Source organism: Pleurodeles waltl, chromosome 8 (assembly GCF_031143425.1).
Source record: "Pleurodeles waltl isolate 20211129_DDA chromosome 8, aPleWal1.hap1.20221129, whole genome shotgun sequence".
Lineage (NCBI taxonomy): Eukaryota > Metazoa > Chordata > Amphibia > Caudata > Salamandridae > Pleurodeles > Pleurodeles waltl.
The window spans coordinates 435,907,225-435,923,979 of NC_090447.1; the positions used below are offsets into that span (position 1 = coordinate 435,907,225).

At 43.0% G+C, this 16,755-nt stretch overlaps 1 protein-coding gene across 5 annotated transcripts in view; it reads left to right on the forward strand.

Moving 5' to 3' along the window:
- The window catches only part of CRACDL (CRACD like), a 630,552-nt gene that overhangs the window by 348,302 nt on the left and 265,495 nt on the right, over nucleotides 1-16,755 (forward strand). For all 5 annotated transcript variants that reach the window (XM_069204319.1, XM_069204324.1, XM_069204322.1 and 2 more), the window contains one exon: nucleotides 11,928-12,004. In XM_069204319.1, the coding sequence (XP_069060420.1) occupies nucleotides 11,928-12,004 (77 nt within the window). The remainder of the gene's footprint in view (nucleotides 1-11,927; nucleotides 12,005-16,755) is intronic.

Genomic DNA, 16,755 nt, shown 5'->3' on the forward strand with positions numbered 1-16,755 from the left:
ATGGCTTGGTTGTGCCTGTTGCATAGGCCTCCAGGCTTTCCTGCTGCGCCTGCAGTAGTTTTTCCCTTCTACCACCGGCCCTCCACTCCTCCTTTCCTCTTCGGGAGTCAGGGGGACTGTGAGGTTAGACCCATTACTCTTAGCTGTTTTATCAGATTGCAAAATAATGGATTCACTATATCCTAACAAATACAAGGGATAGTCTTCATGATTTACATTCATTCGATAAAACATCAAAGAATAGCAATATTGGAATATTATGTAAACTTGGCAGCAGGTCAGTTTCTGATTCAATTAGCTCCACCTTGCATCCTGTGCCAGGACCCGAAGCGCCCCGAGCACAAAGTTCACATCTTAACGTATACACAATAACAGCTACCTTGTTAACACGTAACAAACTACAGGACTTTGACAGGATTCTTTCCTGTATTGCATGCGTTAATTTCCGATCAGTAGTTAGTGTAAAGTTTGATTTTTTAGTTTTTTCTGTGGGATGGCCTCTTTTTCTGGAGTACAGTTCATCAAGTTTTATTTGGCTCACATTGAAGTTTCGCCGCCTGTAACCTAATGCCTCATTTGGTTTCATTCATCTTTTTTTGTTTTGTTTTTTTGAACTCAGACACAGTGCTAATGTAATCTAATATGTAAAGCTATACCTGGCCTTCTGATACTCTTTCTGTAATACAATGAGCAAAGATGTCTATGAATTCCTAATGGTAGGCAGGCCATGTTCACGAGATGTAAACTTTACATCTGGTCAGAGTACAAGCTAAACGCCAGTAAACACATTTTCAGTTTGTAGAAACCTGTTTCCTCTTCTAATGTACACCGCCTTTAGCAGTGCAACATAGCCGCTTGAAGAGGGTGCTTTATTTCTAGACAACCCTCTTAACAATCCATACACAGAGACCCATGTTTCATACACACCATATCCCGAGGCACTTTAGCATTCTAATAAATACCTTTCATCCACACGTGCCAGTGGAGATTACCAAACTAACCATCACAGTCTGAGAGTGGTGTAGTGAACTAACAGTTGTGGAGGGCAGTGCACCATTGTGGCTCCCTACCAGTTTTGTGCAGGGCATATATGCCAAGGTTGTTTCAGACCACTATCGGAAAAGATCTCTATGAACTAATTTATCGAAAGGTGTGGTCAGTAGAGAAAATGCTAACTATGGCAAGATGCTGCATGGGAGAGGTTATGCAAGCGGGGTTAAGTAAAAGTATGGCAGCTGCTTTGTTTCTAGTAGATGCTCTCAATGGTTGCTGAGTGATGGTAGAATCGAATGTTGGGAATTTGTGTGCCTGAGACACTTGGCGGCTGTAACTTAGAAGAATTCTGGACTGCTGAGAGAAGAGCTCTTCTCATATCTTCACCCATGCATAGACGATTAGGGAAAGTCCTAAACCTAATGGCTAATGCTCCCATTTAGATTCCTTTAGAGTTCTTTCACTACTACTTCGGAAGAGGACCCCCTGTGCTAGAGTTGAACTAAGAAGGGTGCCACCACTTGTGACTTGAGGATAATTGTCAGGTTGACTGTGAAACAGCAGTACTTCAGATAAACCCAACACTCTCCTTGAGTCTCAAGAAGAGACTCATAACAGGCAATAAAATGAGGGACAGTATAGAAAGAGTCCTAGTAGTGCCTTAAACAATTTCCAGATTAAACTGTGGCTGCCACATCTCTTAATAATGAGAAAGTAATGTAAACGTCATTCATTTGTTTGGAAACTGTTACAATCAACCCACAGAGACACTAGTGGAAAGACTTGGGGGGTCATTCTGACCCTGGCGGTCTTGGACCGCCAGGGCCAACGACCGCGGAAGCACCGCCAACAGGCTGGCGGTGCTTCCTGGGCCATTCTGACCGCGGCGGTAAAGCCGCGGTCAGAAAAGGTGAACCGGCGGTTTCCCGCCGGTTTACCCCTGGCCCAAGGAATCCTCCATGGCGGCGCTGCTTGCAGCGCTGCCATGGCGATTCCGACCCCCTTCCCGCCATCCTGTTCCTGGCGGTTTTTACCGCCAGGAACAGGATGGCAGGAACGAGTGTCATGGGGCTCCTGGGGGCCCCTGCACTGCCCATGCTACTGGCATGGGCAGTGCAGGGGCCCCCTAACAGGGCCCCATAATGATGCCACTGCACCCGTCGCACCCCAGCAACTCCGCCGGCTCCATTCGGAGCCGGCTTCATTGTTGCTGGGTCTTTCCCGCTGGGCGGGCGGGCGGCCTTTTGGCGGTCGCCCGCCCGCCCAGCGGGAAAGTCAGAATGACCGCCACGGTCATTTGACCGCGGTGCGGTCTTTTGGCGGTCTCCGCCCGGCGGGCGGCGCCCGCCACCCGCCGGGGTCGGAATGACCCCCTTGGTCCCTGATCGGGGGAAAGAGAAGTGATTGGTGATTAACAACTCACTGTCTAAACATAGTACTACAGAAGTGTACTGGGTAACCAAGTATGTGTACCCTGCTAGTTTAGAATGGAAAATTCTCTGAATACCGTCTAACTATGTAAGTTGTTTGTGATGAATGGTAACTCTTGTTGGATGCAGGCACTTAGACCTAACTCTGCAAATAAACGTTTGTAGTTCTTTGCAGTATGGTCGACTCCTTCAACTGTTAAGTCATTGGTCCATTGTAGAGGGGTTATATGAAGGAGGAAATAGCTGATTTCTCCATATTCACAGGAGGATCAAATGCATCACTTCATTATCGTCCCAGTACATAAAGAATGAAAGTAGGTTTCTGGTCTGAAGAAGGTTATGCAAATGGTTCTTTTAGGGCACAGAGCTAACCAAAAGGTGGCCACCATGCGCAGAAGTTCATGTTGTACAGATTTCAGTGACAAGCAGAGGAAATAATAAACTATCCCCAATTTAATCAATGATGTAACTGGTAGGTGTATACTACACCATTGTGTGTTTCACACTAAGGTGCATATTTACAAGCCCCAAGAGCCACCTTGTGCCATACTAGCGTCATTTTTGTTTTACAATTGGGCAGTGTTAAGGAGGCCTTTCTTCCAGTGCTTGCATTGCTCACTTTGTAAACCCTTGCACCACATTATGCCTGCACCAGGGGGGTGTTCAGACGCAGGGAAGCCCGAAAAATGGTGCAGTGAAATTTACATTTCACTGCGCCATTTTTTCTGTCATTTTTAATGCCTGCTCAGAGTAGGCAATTAAATGAAGCACCCATTTTAATCAGTGTGCTTCCCTGTGCTTTGCTGCAATAGCGTCAAAAAGTTTGACCCTAGTGCAGCAATGCGCCACAATAGCATCCACAAGTTTGATACTATTGTCCTAACAACTGCCAAGGTGCACTGTATTGTAAATACGGTGCAGCCATTGTGTCGTTAGGTGGGGAAGGGGTACCGCAATAAAAGTGGCTCATTGTGATCGATGTGCCACTTTCTTGTAAATATGCCCTTAAATGTGGGGTCCCTTGAGCAGAAGTTGCATCTCCATCAGCTTTAAATTGCTAGAGCTACTTGAGTTGAATTTATAATCCTTAGTTGCCCCAGGTTTGCTGGCACAGTGGCTAAATTATCAGTGGAATATCCTTTTTTTTTTAAGGCGATTGACAATGCATGTGCAGGATCCCATCGTGAGACTGTAGTTTCATTTTGACATCTTGGGCTTGCACCCCCGTCAAAAAGATGCAATTTTTCTTCCTAATAAAGTGCTGACTGCCACCTATTGCCATTAACTTCTTAGTCACCTTAGTAACAAATACGGATTTAATTCAAGGCTACTTTTTTGCTGCACCCCTCCAAACCTGATTACCTATGGTGCTGACCAGGAATACTCCTCTGACATTTCGGAATCTCTCTTTTACGCCTATGGAGATTCTTGCTTTCCCTCACTGGACGTCGAAGCAACCCTTTAGCCCCATTCTGTTTCCTGAATGGAATTTGCCTTGTAAATATGCACAGTGTAAGCACCTGAACTCAATTTGTTTGAGGGACTTTTGTAGCGTCCTGGCACGCCCAGGCTACGTGAGGCATTTGGAGGGGGAGTTCTGTACAAGTGTTTTGTCATGCACAAAGAAATGTAACAGTGAGAGTCCTCCTCTGCGTATGCAGGAATGTAAAGCTGAGCCCACGCCCCCACCCCACTCCACATGAACACCACCAATACTGGGTATTGTGGTCTCCTGTCCCACTGTTCTTGGGTCTGCTTGACTACAAGCTTCCTCTGTGAATTAGAGAGAAGGACTTCTGAGCACAGCCACTCAACCATGTGTGTCCCTGAGGGTACAGACTTTCCCTATGTTGTTTTGTGGTCATCCATGTCATCTGCCTCGGGTGTCTGAATCTTTTCTTCTGTGCTGCTAAACAGCCAGTACTGTTGCTGCTCAGTGACTTCTCTTAAGCAGGCAGAGAGCTTCTCGCCTCCGGGTTTGTTCTCGGAACTTCATCAGAAACTTTCTACCTCTATGGGCACCATTGGGACACAACAAGTCTTCCTCTCACAAGCTCTTGGGCTTTGTGGAAAATTGTACTAAATATAAACATTTACCTCATCTCTCTGAGGAGCTTCACTCTACGTGTCTTGACGGATCTATTAAAGATCGTCATTTCTCAGTAGCTAAATCCAGCGTAGTAAACTCAGCTGAAAACAAAGTTAAGTAAAATAATTTTCTACAAGATTTATTTAGGTGTAGAGCTCGACCTCTACTAAATATAAACGTTTTCCTAATTTCCCTGAGAAGCTAAAGCTCTACGTGTCTTGCTAGATACATTACAAGCTTCATTTCTCAGTAGGTAAACCTAGCTTAGGAAACTCAGTTGACAACAAAGAGATGCAAAATTATTTTCCAACAAACGCCTTTAGATCTAGCTTGCGACCCTTGCTAATTGAGTGGTACCAAAGATATAATTCCTGCGACATTCAGGCGCAAACAACTGCAGTTCTTTTTCAAGTTGATGAATTGTTTTTAAAATCATTCTAATATGCAACACATTTTTCGCTTTGCTTCTATGGCATAAATACGAGATTCGTGGTTATTGACAGTGAGTATTCTTGTGATGTTTTTTCAGTTTTAGACATTGTGCTTTGAACCAAAGAAATGTGCACCTCTGTATCTTTATGAATTTTCATTATTTACAGTTTTATGCGATTTCTGACACTTAATCCCAAGGATTTTCACTATTGCCTTGGCTCTTTAATACATACCTACATCTGTTAACTGGTTTTCAGTTCTGTGCTGCTGACACAGAGGTCCTAATCGCTTAGGAAAAGACCTAATACCTCATACCTCAACTTAGTGCAGTAATGGAAGAGTGATAACAACCTCTACCTCAATGGCTTCAAAACAGAAATTAATATCAGGAAACTTAGTGCAAGTCATTTTTCAACTCCATTAGCCAACGTTGAAAGTGAATGTCCCACCCCAGTTTCCAATGCTAGACAACTGAGACTCCTCTTCAGCTTACTGCTTTTGTTCATTCCTTAAGTTAAGGCAGGGGCAAGGAACACACAAAACCACTTGAATATGCTTAGAAAAGTCACACGGATGCTAAGCATTTTTCCCAAAGTGAATCTTGTCCACCCACTGATTTTATCAGGCTTAGAATAATGCCCGAAGTGTACATTGGCCTGCAGAAGATCACACAATTTCTATTTGTACAAAATCAGGCAGCAAGAATATTTTTGTGCAAAAAAATAGTGTGATCATCCCTCCTCAAAATGATTAACCTTCAAGATGGTTCTTTAGTCAGCAAGTATTATAGTCCTCGGGCCTGTAATGCATATATAAATGTCTTCATATATATAAATGGCCTCACTTCCTGAGACCCACACAGGACAATTGGATCATCTCAACACTGTTTGAAGAGGACAGCTGCAAAACCCTAAGCTCCTATGGTCAAAGATTGGAATAGTATTCCCCCCTACCCCAAGGCAACAACATGATCATTTCAAGTTCAGAAGAGTCCTTAAAACTGTCCTTTTCTGTCAGGCTTAGAAAGCCATCATCTCCAGAATGCTTAGCCACTCGAGTTGTCAGTGAAAAGACCCCAACTTTTATCTGGCCTACCTTAATAGTAGATGGACTCTTCGTCCAGCTGACCCTAATTCCTACTCCTCTATTTCTTTGTGCCTTAACGACCCTTCTTTTCTCCAGGCTCTAAAACACTACTCCTAAGGGCCCCCCTTTTTGGGGCCGAACCTGCGAGTGCATGCGCTAGTGCATTCGCTTCACATGCGAGACACTGATGTGTCCAGCAAAGGGCTTGGAACCCGCCTGTTACTCACCATTTGTTGGTTTGCATAGCTCTCTTCTTTGCAGCCTCGTAATTCGTCAAGTCATGTCTGGCATCATTTCTGTTCCTCTGTGTGAAGTGGGGATCAAGCACTAATTAATTTAAACTTAATAAGTGACTGTCCACTGTTCTGACGTGATCTAGGGCCTATTTTGTTCCTTTTAACTTCAAGTGCCCTGCAAACAGTATGCTTGTGACTAGCAAAAACGTGCCCAGCAGCACAAACAAAATTGCAAAGTTTTATTTTTTAAAGCTAACTTTCTTTTATTTTGTTAAGCCGTCTTTTCTCTGTTTCTACTCATGTTTACGTTTATGCTCATGGGTGCTGTCAAAAGATGACAATTAACTTGTTTTTCAATTGCATAGGAAATTAGATGTGCTGAGTTTATTTAGTGTGTATTTTTGTGTACTATAGTTGAGTACAAATCGTAGAAGTGGCTTGGGGGCTCCTAGCTTTTAGTGGCAATTCAGTGGTGCCCCCAGAAGTCAAACAGTTAAAAACCATTGACTCAGTGTTTTCCTCACAGACATTTCACCTGCTCATAGCAGGCAAACATTTTGTGAAGAAAACCGTGTGGACCTGAGGTCCCCATGGATTCTTTACATTATGGAGTAAGGAACACTTAAGGAAAGGCAATTGTAAAGACCATTATCTGAGCCTAGACATTTTCAAGTAGCTCACGTTTTTGTGCAGTAGCAGAAAGGCAGTGGTAACATTCCACTCTGCATGAGTTAACATTGCAAGAGAACAGGCAACTCATTCTTCCTTGGTTCTGCTAGGGACAACGTTTTAAATTCACCTGTTGTTCCCCACCAAAATAAATCTCACTGTAATCTGCAACCACAAATCACTTACCCTCAGGCTCAGTAATAGCATGTGTTATGAGGAAGATGTTTTCTTCGTACAAGAAAAACCACAGTCAAATAGGCGTGATGCTACCTTGTTCTCCAGGATAAACGTGATGTTTTCATAGCATAGCAACTGCAAAGAGGAGGGCCGATCTGTTCATTAAAACATATGTACAAATAGGTCATGCATGTCTGAGGTGAGGAGCGGCGCTGCCTCAAAGGTGTCTGATGTTCTCCTGGGCATAGAAAAGAAAAATATGGGGCACATTTTAGCATCTAACCAGCTCTCATGATGCAAACAAGCTGCCAAAGCTATTTTTCGTTCAGGTGACTGAGATTTTTTATTTTGATCTAATAAAAGAACACTAATAGGCTGTGAAGTTGAGCTTGAATTGTGAAGTTGATGTTTATTACCTTAGCATCATCTATTTTGGATATTTTGGTTTCTTCTGGGGAAATGTAAAGCTAGGAGAAAAACTAAATGATGACATAGTTTCTCTATGTATTATATTACAAATATTCTATAGATTTTGTTATATTTGTTTCTTATTTTTTCTTATTTTATCATTCTAAAGTTGGCACAGTTTTTCCTATGAGACATGGGGAGACTGTCTGTTGATCTTACTGAAACCTTCTGCTGTGTTCCACACTGTCGACAACAGCAAAGCTGCAGATAAAGAACATGACTTTGAAATAGCACCACAGATATATAAAAAAACTTAATATAACAAAAATAAAATGGGAAGCAGTATATTACAATTAAATAGCTAATTTGAGAACAGTTTTAATGCCTTTCTTTAAATCAATGCATTCATTTGCAGGGGAGATTCCCCTCACCACCCCCATAGCTACCTTTGTTTCTTTCTTTAAAAAAAAAAAAGTGTAACTGGAAAGTTCACAACATTTAAAACCCCGCTCAAATAATAGAGGCTTGCACCTTCCCTTTTTAGATATAAGAAACTTCACCTGCCCTGCCAAACTGCATTACTTTTGCTCCGTAGTTAGGCAGCCTAGTTCTAGGTTTCTTGGATGGTTTTTAAGCGTTTGCATTGTGGGATTTTCCCTGTTTTTAACAGGCATCAGCTATTCAGCCTGTGCCTAACCTACAAAGGTAATATCTGCACCTCAGAATCCACCTAGTTAGCGAAAGAGAAGATGTTCTTTGATCAGTGTGTATATCCAAGCACAGAGCCTGAGATAAGACTCTATTTATTTGTTTATAAATTGCAAAGGCTATATCAAATACCAGTGCTATATTGTGTTAAGTTATTTTAAGATGTATTGTTTCATAATTACATTTTTCACCCAGGAAACCATACTCTACTCTTTACTCTTTGGTTTCCCCAACTCTTCTCTTCTCCACCTTCCAATCCAGAGGTATCAGAAACCCCTCTGTCATTCCCTTGCATCCCTTCAGTTGCCATGCTAGTGTTCTCTTTTGCAAAACAGGCCTCTCCCCTCTACCTGATTCAATTTAATCGTATTACTCATTCATTGGCTGACAACAGACACCTAAAATCGGCCATTTGTCACCTGTGTACACCAGGACCAGAGCTAGGATACTCTGGTTTCTGCCACACCAAGGCTTTTGTTTTGATAATTACATCCAGGGAGGATGGCTCAAGCCAGCAAATGACAGCCTCCGCAGACATCACATATTTATTACAATCATTATTTAACGACTCCAGGTATATTCGCATCCATCAAACCCATTCACTATTGTTATTTGCCTTGCTTCATTGTCTGTAAACAAATGAAAATGACAAAGTTTGTTCTAAAAAGAAAAGTACTAAGTGGGGACAGGAATTGCAAAGAAAGTAGTAATGGACACAAAGGGGATTATGTACATAATCCCTGAAACATACATTTACGTAACTGAGCCTTCCAATGTCCTCACAGTGCTCTTTGCATCCTTTCTTCTTGTTAGAAGATCCCCAACGGCTGCTGTATTTTGAACCTGTGTGGAGTGTATATTTTGCTTCTGTGCACACTTAGGCCGTAATTAAGACTTCGGCGGACGGAAGTCCCGTGGTTGGGTTACCACCAGTACGGTCCCCTTCCCACAGCCCCTATTAAGAGTTTCCCTCTGGGTCAGCAGTGTAAACAGAGTTTCCGCCGCTGGCCCAGCAGGAAACAGCCCACAACATTGACGCTGGCTCATAATAGAGCTGGTGACAATGTTGCAGTGCGTAGTGTGCACCAGCACCTGTTGCACTTTTCACTGTCTGCAGAGCAGACAGCGAAAAGTGAGATGTGCTGGCAAATGGGCCCCCTGCACCCTGTCTCTGCCAGCCTTTACATGGTGGGGCTACTGCCATGTAATCGCTGGCAGAGAAGGGACTCAAAATCCCCACGCCAGCGCTGCTTGCAGCGCTGCCGTTGTGGAATAGGATCGCCAGCACCGCCAGCCCATCCAGTGGAGGAGAAGTAGCAATGATGGTGGTCTGACCATGGCACAACCTCCACAATCGTAATGTGGCTGTCGGACTGCCACATGGGCGGCAGTCAGACTGCCATCGCGGCCCAGGTGGTCTGAAGACCGCCATGGTCGTAATGAAAGGCTTAGTGTTTGTGAATTTTTCAAAGTTTATTGTAATTTTGTTTTCTTTACACTATATGGCTCTGATATTTGTTCTTGTGAAGTATTAGTAGTCTTTGCAATTAACGTTGGATCATCCATGTAAAAAAGTATTGCTACCATTGAGATGCTGATTCTGGAAATGAAGTCTGATGCACATAGATGGATTTCATTTATGTAGCGATTGTGAACTGTCCACGATGTGGAGGAAATTCGTGACCTGGTCGACTGTAAACCCCTCCTTGAGTTTTATTAAGCACTTGTATGTTTTTAAACTGATTTTGCATTTTAGACAGAACTTTGCTGATGACATTTTTATTGATATCAATCACACTGCCTTGTCTGTATGACAGGGTAGACATTTCTTGATTGTGTGTCCTATTTATGAAATCACGAAAAAGAAGGTAATTAAATAAAGATTAAAAATCAAAAAATGACAGCCTCTACAGGAAAGTGGACTACTGATTAGAAGATGGATGTCCACTAGGAACCCTTAATTCCAATGATTATCATTCTTTTAGTACACTTTGTAGAGGGTGCCATAAGTTGATGTATAGAAGATTGGAGGTACTCAAATTAAAATACATCATCAGAACATTTGGATTGTCTGTATAAAAATCTGTTGAAGATATGCAAGTTATGCCTGTTCTGCGCTAAAACGTCCTTTTTTTCATCTGCATCTCCTCGAGATCTTGCCTTCTGGCTATTAATGACTGAATGAAGAAAAACTTGATTAATTAATTTCTCTAATGCTAATATCCTTAATTCTAACAGCAAAACCTTCCTTGAGTACAGTGCTATGTGGTGCCTGAGTATCTCCAAACTACCCCTCGGGCATTAATGGTATGTTATTTGGACTTCCTGTTCTACCACATCTCTCTGGTCCCCAACTTTATAGAATCAGCAGTTATCCCCGTCTATCCATCCTGCCACAAGGTTACTATTACTAATGCAACTTAGAAAAGTTAATTAGGATCTACTTCGTCCTCCAGGCTTTTTACACCACCTCCCGCCAACATATGAAAAACATAGCCTGCCTCCTATCTTCCAAACCCACTTTGGCTCCATGTTTACAATAGAATGCTCTTGAAAGACCTGTGCATTTTACATTGACCGTACTATGGTAGGGGCCTACTTTCCTCCATGAGTTCTACCACAGCACCATTCCCTGTAACCTATAATCTAGATCAAAGCATTGTGATAGGTTGACCAGCACAAAGCGAGCAAACGAGAATCAGCCTCTTCTATGGAAGCCAATTCAAGGGCATGCCAGGAGTAGCATAAGTGACATCACATGGCACCTAATTACCAATGACAGCATGTATTTGACCTCTAGCCTCATCGTTAGCCCTGCAGCAGTTTGTTTGCTGTTCAGGGTTAAGGAAAGTTAGGAGTGGAAACTGCAGAGAGTAAACGGGGAACTTGAATCTCTGTAGAGACTCTGACGCTCCCATGTGGGCAACATGAGCCCTGAGACCTGGAAAGCCTGGGCAGTGCCCCATGGTTTGCACATTGTGGTCCACACTTCCTTTTGTGTGGCGGGACTGCTGTCTTCCCCTCTCTCTCCACCTGTTTGATAACCACTGCCAGAGCTCACCCAGAGCCAGGTTTTTCACTCCAGTGATCCACAGCCTCCTACTGACCAGTTGCGTTCTAGATCCCCTGGGAGAAGTATCCTGGGGAAACCTCGAAATTCATTAACATGAAATTACATATAAAATGTGCTCTTATGTGCTGGCGCTATCAATAATGCATGAAATTAATGCAGCGTATCAGGGTTAAAAAAAACTGAACTTAATTCTGACATTACGTTATTAGTGATTTTCAAGCATCTACACTAGACCTTAGAGAAAGACTGCATTCAGACCAGAAGAAAAGTTAAAACCCTTTCAACGTTTTGTAAAAATAAAAAAAATGTATAATACCGGATATATTATAAGCTACAGCTGCTCTTTTGACCGGGATCGGTAACGGAACGTGGCGGTGCTTAGCTTCATGCAGGATATGCCCAGTGAGTGCGTGTGTAAGACGTGGAGTAATATAATGTTTCATGGCAGCGCGCTGTTTGTCAGGCATCGCATATCTCCCTGTGTCTATCACCTTTTGTTTATGTCTGGGTGTGGGGCTTGTCCCTGTAGGAAACAAGGTGGAAACGGCCAGTGTTGCGTGGCCGACTGATATCCAACCTTTGTTTCGCATGGCTAAAAGGCACCTTTCTTCTTTTTTGTACCTCAGCGAGCTTCACATCAGGGCCACAGGAATAATGGATTCTAAACTGAGGGAAGCAGACTCGCTGGCTGACGACGCCTCAGGTAAGGAAACTATTTTGCTTCGATTTTGAGAATGTCTGCTGGATTGCCCTGTACACGGTGTAGACCTCAAGGGGGATAAAATGGCATGAGCAAAATTATGTACATCTGTAAACTCCGTGTTTGCTGTCACCCACTGTAGGCTGTGAGTGCTTGTTGCCAAGTGCCAAAGGTATAAGAAGTTAAATATTTCACACCGAAGGAGAGAAAGAGTGTATTTAAATAATACAACTTAAGGTAATGCTGACTCAGTGGCAGAACTTTGGGTGGGAGTCCTCAGTTATTGTTCAAAGCCAATAGATTCAATTAAAAAACGAGTGCATGTCACAGGGCACATTGTATATTTGTACTTTCTTGCCACAGTGCTTCAGAGGCCCTTATTATTTGTGTGAGAGTACCAGATCGCTGATATTACATCCAAAATTACTGATACCACAGTTCGTTTTAATTTTCAGGTACAGCATTGTATGGAAATGCCTCTATTTGCATGTTCACCCTCACATTGTTTGAATGATGCTCCTGGTTTTTCGACTCTCAGAGTGCACTGAGGCCTGCTAACCAGACCTCAGTGCCAGTGTTCTGACCCTATACAAATTGCATGTTGAACTGTACACACCCAATTGGCAAGGACTGACTTATATATAAGTCCCTAGTATATGGTAACTAGGGCATGTAAGGCAGTTCACTCAGGGCTGCAGCACTGTTTGCCCCACCCTGTGTGTGACAAGGTACAGAACGGTCCCGAGCCACTGCGGAATGGAAGGACAGTGTTTTCACTACCAGTTCGACTTTGCCATTCACTTCAATGGCAAAGCACCCCATCCCTTAACACTATATGTAAGGCTCCCCTAAGGGAGCGCTATGGCAGGCGGCTGTATTATTTAATATAAGACACATATTTTTTATGTGTCTTAACAGCAGCACTTCCAAATTGCCGTTTTGCTGTAGATAAATTAGTAGCTCCATAAGGTATTCTAGACTAAGGGAATCCTGTACAGTGAGGCATGCAACCCAAAACCAGGGACAACTAGGAGAGTGGTTGTCACCCAGCAGTACAGAGTGTTCCTCCTTAACCTGGCCCATTACATCACCTTAGCTGGACATATGGGACAGACCAAAACCAGGGACGGGTTGGTCAACCATTTCTATTGGCCCCAAATGTTCAGTTTTACTATGAATATTTTGGCTTACCTTTATCATAAATGCCAGAATATTAAGACTGTCCTCAGAGATAATATGCTTGTTGGCATATACCAGCAGTATCAAGCAATAATGCAATTAAGACACAAAGAACTCCACACCCGGTTTGAGTAAAATGAGTAGAAATTGCCCATCGTTGTATTGGATAATATTGATTAAAACAAATGTGTCAAAAATTCTAAAGTTAATCAATGATCCAAGTAAGAAAAACCCTAAAACATTACAGGTGCACAGTGGAAGTCATCAAGGGAAAAGGGGCCTATTGTTCCATATCAAACCAGGTTAATAGGTTAAGCCAGCAGATCATGCAAGTGAAGCATTGTTCACATCCTGATTCAGGGGGCTAGAAGTTTCAGCAACCCATATTCACACACAGTTGAAACTCTTGCTCCAGTAGTTCAAAGCATTTGATATGACAGCGTCAGGTTATGTGGATTTGTCAAGTCAGAGACGAGGCCAGGTGCCCATTGAACCATCCCTTGATCTGTCGCTCCAACTAGATAATGTTGAGGAAGCAGGCCTGGCTGTAGTAGGAAAATTCAGATAGAGTTAAGACATTTCTTTAAGCTACTGCTTAATGCCCGTTTAGAGGGTATTTCTGATCGACTAACAGTGCGATGTGGATGTTGGTGCATAGTCAGGAGAATCAAAAGAAAGGAAGCAGTTTATTAAAATCTAAGTGTAGTACAGGTTTTCAGCACTGGATCTATGCAGTGCATAGATTGTAGAGAAAAAATAATGGGGCACATCCCCAATACATTACATTCTCAATAAGCCCTTCATTTTTGATGCATGGTATAACCAAGCTCAAAAGCTTCTCGCCAATTTTCTGGATCACTAGAAAATTAGTTAATCTTGTTTTGGAAGCTGTAGCCTGAGGTTTCCCACACTTAAGGTTCCATTCATCTATTCATTAGTGCTAGTTGTTGGTTTCTGAGGTTTGATCTCCATCTGCTTGATGATCTGTTTGAGCCAATGCCATATTTCCCTTCCCCACCCCAAGGGCAAGCTGTCTTTCTTCCCTTAATCCTTTCTCTCAGGCCTTTTCTGTGGCCGGGTGAAACTTATTGCTCTCACTGGCTGTCTGGACAGGTGCACCGGCAGCCTTTTTAGCCTTCTTACACTCCACTTACACCATTTTTATGGCCATTTTACTGGCAGTGGAGATTCTTGCAGATATTCTGTTACTGACGTGGATCGGTGCGTAGGCCGGTTCTTCTTCATGGGCCTTCACCTCATCCTTTTCATATTTCTCATCATGGGCTATTTGCTGTTTGTCTTCTTCCCAGTCTGCAATGAGTTTCTCTAGCTCCTGCTTCATTTTTTTCTGTATTTATGAGGGTCCTCTTGTCTTGCATAGCACTCTTAGAATTATGACTGTCTTGCCACACAGAGCAGCAAGGTCCATCCCTATCGTAAAAAAATACACAAGATAAAAACAGCATTGATTACACTTGCACTCAATTAATAATTCTATATAGTTGCTGCTAAGGCTGTGTAGCAGCTGTTAGACACACAATAGTCCAAATACGACAATAAACTCCACGACGAGAGACTGCCCGGCAGGGGATGGCCAGCACTCAAATGAACCTAGGTGAACATATTATCTGTTTCTTTTTCTCGCCTTGTTAGCTAGGATCACAGCATTAGGGTACTCCTCATAGAAAACATGCAAGTTGCTATGTAAAAGTACAATCATGCAACAATATAGTAGAGAATTTAAGAACTTGAAGGTCCACACCAAGTTTTTGTAAAAATAAAACATAAAGTAAAACACAAATAAGGAAAAATTAGATTGGGCAAGTTGCCCAAAAGTTGTGAAGAGAAATGGGAATGTGTCCCAAAATAAACAGGAAAAATCGGCCTAAACTTAAATAATGGAGCAAGTCAATACATTCTTAAAAAGCCCAATGTTCCAAGGTGAAAATGGTTACATGTGTTAGACCTAGTGAGATTTCCAGTTCAAGTCGGGCCCAGTGGGTGGAGCCACCAAAGGAGCTGATCCATATATGAGTGGGTTGAACCTGCAACGATTCAAACCTGCACACTAATTGAAGTTCATCTTGAAGCTGTTCAGCTCAAATGCATCAGTGCATCAGGCTGAAGTGAGTTGAAGTGGTTGCAAGTTGAACGATGTTGTGATGCTCATGGAGGCGAGGTCCACAATAGATGCAGGGCGATCAAACCCTCAGGCCCTCATTACGAGTGTGGCGGTCTCAAGACCGCCACACTCGCAATGGCGGTCGGACTGCCGCAGATGGGGCGGTCCGACTGCCCTATTATGACCGTGGCACATGGGCCGGTGTTAATGTTGTGGTGAGTTTTACACTGGGCCAGCTGGCGGAAACGCGGTTTTCGCCTGCTGTCGCAGCGGAAAACTTCTAATAGGGCAGCCAGCATACTGGCTGCAACGGCTTCGCTGGTCTTGGAAAAAGATCATGAAGCCCGAATGAGGGTCTCAGTGTATAGTTGCCACATGAAGATGTTGAACTTGTGGCTTAAAGATGTTGAAGTGGCCAATATAACTAGAAAATTTAAATCAGGCACATGAAATTCCTTAAGCCAAGGATCAATGCTGTTTATCAGCGAGTGTTTTTATTAATTTAGTCAGATGTTAATATAGGATCAAATTATTCAATTCTGTCACAGTTCATCATGCCAGGGTCCACTGAAGCCAGTTTTTTTGCTCAGGGTTTTATGGTCAGCACTTGCCTTCCGTTTCAGCACTGCATCAGGTTTGGAGTCTGCCATATTTCTTTGAATTGAAGCAGGTTCTGAAGTGCCAGTGTGCGAAGCAAGGTGAACTAGCATACCATTGACAGGTGATTGTAGCACAGTCCCTAAAAGGTTCTTACATTTCCCTCTGTGATATAGTTCTTGTCCCCAGTGGCACCACAGCTTTCCCATCTTCCTTTGAAAGTTATACGTTTAAAATATTTCTCTTAGCCACAAAATCCACGCACCACCAATCATTTCACCCCACTCTTCTGTAAATGCATTTCATCATCTTCTGCTGGCACTATTCTCGGATGTTGTAAATGGCATTGGAGACAGGGAGTCTGCCAGAGTTCCTGTCCAGATTTGAAAAGGGCTCTTTGCTATCAAATGTACAGGCATTAAGCCCAGGTCACCTCCATCGTCTCTTCTGATGTATTTTGTATGTGTGTGTGCATGGATATTTGATTGTCAGGTTAGGTCCTTGATGTCTATAAAAGGGCAGAAAGCAGCCTCTTGTCATCCTCACCCTGGTGCAGCTGCTGTGAGCTCAACTCAAGGACCAGTGCAGGGCTAAGGTAGACTCATCAGGGAGAAAAGCTAGGTGATAAGATAATGAAGTGCAGTCACCCTTAGGTTGAAATATGAGGACACTTTGTGTCACTTTGGCCAAGGTTGTCTTTCCTGATTGTAGCTGAATGATGCAAGTCTGCAACTAAGAAGGAGGACCTCTCTCTACACACATATGGATGTGCTGCACTACAAGAAAAGACCACCAAACTTGTACCTAATGTGAGTCTTAGGTCAGATCCCTGTTACAGCTAAATAACACAACCTTA